Source organism: Nannospalax galili, unplaced genomic scaffold (genome assembly GCF_000622305.1).
Source record: "Nannospalax galili isolate Female #2095 unplaced genomic scaffold, S.galili_v1.0 scaffold385, whole genome shotgun sequence".
NCBI lineage: Eukaryota > Metazoa > Chordata > Mammalia > Rodentia > Spalacidae > Nannospalax > Nannospalax galili.
In genome coordinates this window covers 1,219,722-1,227,233 of record NW_008354956.1, presented here as the reverse complement: position 1 = coordinate 1,227,233, position 7,512 = coordinate 1,219,722, and the positions used below count along the sequence as shown (strand labels likewise).

General features: G+C 49.6%; 1 protein-coding gene across 2 annotated transcripts in view; it reads right to left on the bottom strand.

The window, feature by feature from the left end:
* The window catches only part of Clptm1 (CLPTM1 regulator of GABA type A receptor forward trafficking), a 28,268-nt gene extending 21,162 nt beyond the window's left edge, over window positions 1-7,106 (bottom strand). The window contains exon 1 of one of the 2 annotated variants that reach the window (XM_008852009.2): window positions 6,992-7,106. In XM_008852009.2, coding sequence (XP_008850231.1) covers window positions 6,992-7,063 — 72 coding nt within the window. In that variant the 5' untranslated portion in view covers window positions 7,064-7,106. Of the gene's footprint in view, window positions 1-1,535; window positions 1,672-6,991 lie in introns of those variants that run through there. The other variant, XM_017802910.2, reaches the window with a different exon arrangement.
* Window positions 7,107-7,512: the final 406 nt, after the last annotated feature.

The window sequence follows — 7,512 nt, the reverse complement described above, 5'->3', positions numbered from 1 at the left end:
ATTATATAGTTACATATATAGTTATATATATAATTTTTTAAAAATTCATTATTTTTATGTATATGAGTGTTATGCCTGCATGTAGGTATAAGTGCACCCGAGTTGTGCTATGCCCACGGAGGACAGAAGAGGCTGTTGGATCCCCTGGAACTGGAGTTACAGATAGTTGTTAGCTACCATGTGGGTGCTGGGGTTGGAACCTAGGGCTTCTGCAAGAACAGTGTTTTGTTTTGGTTTTTAATTTTATTTATTATTTTTATGTTTATGTGTGTATTGCCTGCATATAGGTAAGTGCACCTGTGTTGTGCAATGCCCACGGAGGACAGAAGAGGCCGTCAGATCCCCTCGAACTAGAGTTAGGGACAGTTGTTAGCTGCCACGTGGGTGCTGGGATTCAAACCCAGGTCTTCTGCAAGAACAACCAATGTTCTTAGCCGCTGAGCCATCTCTCTAGCCCAACAGTCAGTGTTCTTAACCGCTTTTGTTTTGAGGCAGGTCTCCTTGTAGCCCCAGCTGGCCTGAAATTTGCTATGTAGACCAGGCTAGTCTCAGCCTCACAGAGAACCACCTGCCTCTGTCTCCCAAGTGCTGGCACTAAAGCCAAACTCATCACATCTGACTACATATAACTTAAAAAGGTATAAGATAGGCGTACTCTATTTACTGCCCAGCATTCCTTATGGTATACTCAAGATTTTTCCTAAAATAAGAGAAAAAGATAAACAGGAAAAGTACTCTGGAGAAGTAGGCAGGAAGAGGAGGTGACAGGCACCTGGACACGAAGCAGGAGGCCACTACTACACACTAGGCTGTTAAGGAGTCTTCCTGAGAACTGCTTTTACTATGTGAGTAAGTCCCTCAGTCTGGGACAGAGGCAGTCTCTGGGGATCCCAGGGAAGAGTGTGCTAATGCTGGGCAAAGTATGAGGGGCAGCTGGCCTGTCAGGCTATAAGGTGATGAGGTCATTCTTCCCAACTGGCCTCACTCTAAAGGGAATGAGGGTACAGGGCTGGAGAGATGGCTAGTTGTTAAAGAGCATCGGCTGCTCTTGCAAAAGACCCAGGTTTGAATCCCAGCACCCACATGGCAGCTAACAACCATCCTTAACTCTAGTTCCAGGGGATCTGATACCCTCTTCTGTCCTCCCTGGGCACCGCACCACACGGGTACACTTACATTCAGGCATAACACTCATACACATAAAAAATAAATAAATCAAGCTGGGCATGGTGGTACACGCCTTTAATCCCAGCACTGGGGAGGCAGAGGCAGGTGGATCTCTGTGAGTTCAAGGCCAGCCTGGTCTACATAGTGAGTTCAGGTCAGCTGAGACTTCAGGGAGACCCTGTCTCAAAAAGACCAAAAAAATAAATAAATCAGAAAAAAAAAAAAAATTGAAAAGAAAAAAAAAAAGAGAGAATAAGGATAGAACTCAGCTTTCCATCAAGTCCAGACTAATTCAAGATCAGGAACAGAAATGGGGGCCAAGCCAGCATCTGACCCCACACCCAGCCCTCCCAGGTCTCTTCTCTTACTCATCGTGATGAAAACTCCAGCTGGAAGCTTCCCAGACACAGGCAGACCAAACCAATGAGGTGTCGCTTCACAGCCACAATCAGAAAAACTGACACACTCAGATTGCTGCTGACATGTGAGGGGCGGGGGCTGGGCTCAGCAGTCCTAGTATGCATGATCACCAAACTCTGGGTTCCATCCTCCGTACTGGGCTAAAAAAGTCCAGAGCAGCCATTTAATAGACAGGAAAACACATATCCATACAAAAACCCAAAACAGGAATGTTCACCATGGCATTATCTATATAACAGCCAAAAACTACAAACAGCATAGTCTCAATGAATGAATGGATAAACTGTGAATGAATCTGAGGCACAAAGTCCAGCTATAAAAAGTAACCACTGCAGGGGTTGGAAAGATGAGTCAGTGTCTAAGAACACTGGTTGTTCTTGCAGAAGACCCAGGTTTGAATCCCAGCACTCACATGATAGCTAACAACAGGCCATAGCTCCAGTTCCAGGGGAACTGGACACCCTCTTCTGACCTCCTTGGGCATTGCATGACACGGGTGCACTTACATACATGCAGGCAATACATTCATTCAAATAAAATAAATATAACAAAATATTTTTTAAAAATACATTACAGGGCTGGGTGTGGTGGTGCATGCCTTTAATCCCAGCACTCGGGAGGCAGAGGCAGGTGGATCTCTGTGAGTTCAAGGCCAGCCTGGTCTACATAGCAAGTTCCAGGACAGCTGGGGCTACAGGGAGACTGTGTCTCAAAAAGATCAAAAAAAAAAAAAAACACAAAAAAAACCCCTAACCACTACAGGACAGTTCGAACAGGTGAACTTCAGAACCTTATGCCTAATAAGAAGCCACACACAGCAGACTGTATGCTGTCGAGAAATAGTTACGGAGCCAATGAGATGGCTCAAGTAGATAAAGGTGCTTGCTGCCAAGTCCAACGACCTGAGTTTGATCACCAGAACACACTGAGTGGAAGGAGAGAACTGACTCCTGCAAATCCAAGCTGCCCTCTGACTTCCACTTGTACACCATGGTATGTGGCTCAATGCCTCCCAAAATAAAATAAATGTTGAGAGAGGGAGAGGGGGCGTGGGAGAGGGAGGGAGGGGAGAGAGAGAGGGAGAGAGAGAGAGAGAGAGAGGTAGGTTTAGAAGCTAATGTGTTGGCAGTCTTGTCAGCACTCAAGAGCCAGAAGCAGGCAGATCTCTGAGTTCAAGGCCAGCCTGGTCTATGTAGGAGTTCCAGGCTTGCCAGGGCTACACAGTGAGACCCTGTCTCAAAAACAAAAAGTATTTATTATTATTGGTGTTCCAGGGGGTAGGGGTGGGGTGTGACATACATGTGAAAGTCACAGGACTTTGCACAATCAGATCTCCCTTTGACCTTCATGTGGGCTCAAGGGATCAAATTCACTGAACCATCTCAGTAGTAACCCCCCGCCCGGTTTTGTTTTTTCAATATTTTATTATTTTCATTTCATGTGTATGATATGAGTGTATTCGCTGCACGTATGTGAGTGCACCTGTGTCATGCAATGCTGCGAAGATCAGAAGAGGGCTTTGGATTCCCCTGGAACTGGAGTTAAGGACGGTCCGTAGCTGCCATGTGGGTGCTGGGAATCAAACCCGGGTCCTCTGCAAGAGCAGTCAGTGCTCTTAACCGCTGAGCCATCTCTCCAGCCCCCCGCCCTCTGGTTTTTTCAAACTACATCTCAGATGTGGTGGCCCATGCCTGTCATTCCAGGTCTTTGGAGGCAGAGGTAGAACTGCCTTGAGTTCCAGACCAGTCTAGACCACATAGTGAGATACTGGCTCAAAAAACCCAAAATAAAAACAAATGAAAAAAACTGCCTTCCTGAACATTTAGTTTCTCTTGTCATGACTGTCCTAAGTGATACAGTGTAACAGCAATCTGCACAGCACTCCCCTGTATCAGATACAGTGAGTGAGGGGTGGAGATCAAGTGCACACGGTTTTACATGAACCATATGAGCATCCAAGACTCTGGTTCCGTTGAGAGGGAGTCCTGGAATCAAGCCCTGTGTGCACCCAGGGACAACCATAGGGAGACCAAGGTATGTTCTCAGTCACAACTCAGCAGTGTATTAAATGCCACTGTGCTCTCTGCTGACAACAGATGAATGTGATGGTATCTAAGTTAGACCTCAACAGGGAGGCAAGGCTCTTGTGGCTCCCTTTGTGCTCAGAGCCAAGGCCAAGTCTTAGAGCAGAAGCAGAGCCCACTAGGGATCCCCTTCTCAGTTCTCACACTCTTCCCTCCCTTACCCCTCTTACCACACTGATTATGTATCTTCTGCCTCAGGAACTTTGCACAGGCTAGTCCCTTTTCCCACAGGGCTTTTCCCTCACCTGCCTGTGAGACTGAATCTTCAGGCCTTTGGTCACATGTCACCACCTTAGGTGTCTTTCCATATTGTCCTATTTAAATTTTGATTTTTATTTTATGTGTATGAGTGTAATGCCTGCAGAGGACAGGAGAGGGTGTCAAATTCCCTGGAACTGGAGTTAAGGATGGTTGTTAGCTGCCACGTGGATGCTGGGATTCTAACCCAGGTCCCCTGCAAGAACAGTCTCTCTGCCCCTCACTACCCTGTTTAAAGGGCACCTCCTTGCCCACTCTCCAGCTCACTCCCTACCCCACCCAGCAGCATTTCTGTCCAAGTCACTCACTACCATTTCAGGTGCTGTGGGTTTTTATTTCGTCCCGTGTGTCCCTGCCCATGCTTCTCTGTTCCACACCCAACTAGCACATAAGGTCTGAGAGGGCAGGGCCTGTTTTTTTCCAAACTGTGTCCACAGCATGTCAGACTGACTTGATTCCACACAGGCTGAGGGGATGAATGGCAGAGCTGGCTTGAAGAGGGGCAGGCCTCTGTGGACAAGCTAGGCAAGGGTCCGACTACTCCAAGCTAAGTCCTGAACTAGGGGAGGGTGGCAGAGGAGACAGACACAGCAGGGACAAAAGCACAGCTCTTGCTTTTGGCTCTGCATGTCTGAGCTCAAGCACCATCTCCAAGAGCACCCATAGAGGAGTCTGGGAAGCAGCTGTGATTGCCAGGACAAAGTAGGGCCATGTCCTCATCCACTGCTTGGATCTACCACAGCCATTGGGGATTCCATCTCTCAGCTTCTGGTTCAAGACCCATTCATTGTTTGCAGGGGGTAGGGGGTGGGGCTCAGTACAGTGTTTGCCTAGAATCCTCCCATGAGCAGCTGAGGATGTGGCTTAAGGTAGAGGACTTACTAAGCATGCAGGAGACCCTGGGTTTCACTCCTAGTACCATTAAAAAAAAGCCCAATGGCAGTGTGGTGGTGCACACCTTTACTCCCAGCACTGGGGAGGCAGAGGCATGTGGAGCTAATGCATACTCCTTCTCTGGCCCCAGAAACCACCTACATCCCAAATAAGAGAACTTCTGTCAGCCTGAATTGCTGCGTAAAGTTGGAATGGGGAAGAATTACCCACCAAACCACATGATCTGTCTAGCAAGAGGAAAGACTAGCAAGATGCTTAGCTTGCTTCCAGCACTAATTTGGTACTTATTCCTTAGTTACATGAATAACAACTTTTAGTCAGCCATATTGCAGCCATGAACAAAATGATTAAGTTTTCATTATGAAATACAGATGGGAATTATATTTCATTGCTAATAATCATCCTTAAAAGATAATGGTACCAAAAGAAAAAGGAAAGGCCAGGTGTGATGGGCATGCCTTTAATCCCTACATGATCTCTGTGAGATCCAGACCAGCCTGGTCTACATAGTGAGTTCCAGGCCAGCTGGGGTTCCAGGAAGACCCTGTCTCAAAAAACAAATAAAAACAAAAAAACAAAAACAGAGTCTAGTCTAAAGGAAACAGTCCGGTCATGCCGGGCCTGGCTCTGCTTTAAAAAATGTGTACTTTATCCTGAAGGCCAAAGGATGAACTTTAAAAGCTTTCAAGCATGAGCCAGGTTGGTGGCACATCTGCCTGTCATTTCAGCACTTGGGAGGCTGAGGCAGGTGGATGGTGGGTTTCAGGCTAGCCAGGGTTACCTAGCGAGGGTCTGACTCAACAAGCAAATAAAAAAGATTTAAAGCAGAGAGGGGCACAAGAGAGACTCCAGGTCTATTTGGAAGGGCAGGGCAATGTAAGCTGTGGTCTCTTGGGCCACCAATACCCAATAATCAAGAGAAACCTGGAGGAAGTAAGACTGCCTTTCACAGAGACTGAGAAGCTCCTGCAGCCTGAGCCCATGCATTCATTCCGACAGGAACTAAACTAATATTTGCTGAGCTGCTCCCAGGCCTGGTTGGAAATGCTGGGAAGACTCAGCCCAGATACACTGACTGAGCTCTGTCACACAATTCCCAGCCTGGTGTCATCCCAGATGACAGTCTTTTGACCCCCTTCTTGGAGTTCCTGCAGTCCCTCAACCAGACTTCTGTCACTATCTAAGTTACTCAAATCATAATTGTGTTACACAGCAGTCTCTTCCTACTCCCCTGGACTGCAGGGGCCAAAGGCTGGAGCCATCTTTATAGCCCAGCTCAAGGCTGGTCCTCCCATCCAACTCCTCCAACAGCCACTGGGGAAATTAAGACCCAAAGAAAGATACTTGTCCAAGGTCATACCAAGTCGGGTAGGTCTACGCTCCCCTCACAGCCCGTCTTCCTCACCCTTGAGCTGCCTCCCACATGTCAGTGACATCTCAGTGGGTGGGTCGACAGCACCTTGCTGTCACTCCATCAGTTCCCCACAACCTGCACGGTGCCTGCGTGAACTGGTAAGACATCTGCATCTGGACTAATTACCCCATACGATCATCAGAGTTTAGGCTAAAAGTAACCCATCCCAGTCAGGTCCACCCACAGAGAGCTTCTTCAACGGAGTGGATCTGGATGCCAAGTTAACCGGGGTGACCTTCTGCGAGCGCCTCCGTCTCGCTGTTCCTCAGATCCTTGTCTGTAAAATGGGTCTGTTGGCCTCCGCAGTCGGTGCCCTTTACCCATCAGAATTTCCCTACTTTCCCAGAGCTAAAAAACTCCCAATTAACCACTACCCCCTATCTCCGGCCGTACGAGCCACAGCCCGAACAGTAGCAGGAATGGTCTAGGAGCTTGGAATGGCACAGTCGAGCCCCTAGGATGCCTGGGTACAAGTCTGCGCCCTTCCGCGCCACTGTCTCCCCAGCTCGAGCAAGCAAAGTCAGGTGGCCGCCCGGCGCGAGCCGTGCAGGCGACTCGGCGCGCAACAGGCCTGGGTTCCCGCCACTGTCCGGCCTCCAAGGCGGCTCGGGCCCCGCCTGGGCCCAATAGTCAAGGTCCCTGTGGGGCATGGAGCCCCCGCTGCACCAGATTCCGCGGAAAAGGGCAGAACACGCCCCGAAGAAGGGCCAGCGACTGGGGAAAAGCCCCCTCAGATCCCTCTAGGCCTCCGTACCTGACCGGAGCTGCCTCCCCCGGCCGCCACTACGGCGCTGCCGGCCCCGTCCGCTTCCTGCGCCGCCGCCATCTTCCCGCTCCGGGTCCCCGCCCCCGCCGCCAGCCCCGCCCCGTCCCCGACGGCACTAGCACGATCACGCGAGACTTCACGCCTGACCCGCCCCACCCGGCCACCGTACAGACCGCAGGGCCGCAAAGCCACGCCCTTTCACAAGGACCACTTCCGGCTGGGAGAGACTCAACCGGGCCACCGTACTCCACTTCTCCCCGCCCACCCGCTGCGGGCTGTTTTTATTTTCATCAGCCGGAAGTGAGTGCTCTGAAGGGCTCGAAGTTTCTGGTCCAAAATACACATTTTTCGAGAAATCTATTATCTTCTCTCCATCAAATGAACCCGTGTCCTCGAGTTGTCTGGTTTTTCTAAACAGTCCTGTGCACTTCGTTCCGTCATTCTCCGAGTTTTTGCCAGTCGATGTCTTTTGAGCCTCTCAGGACACCGTAGTACCTGGAGCCCTGCCC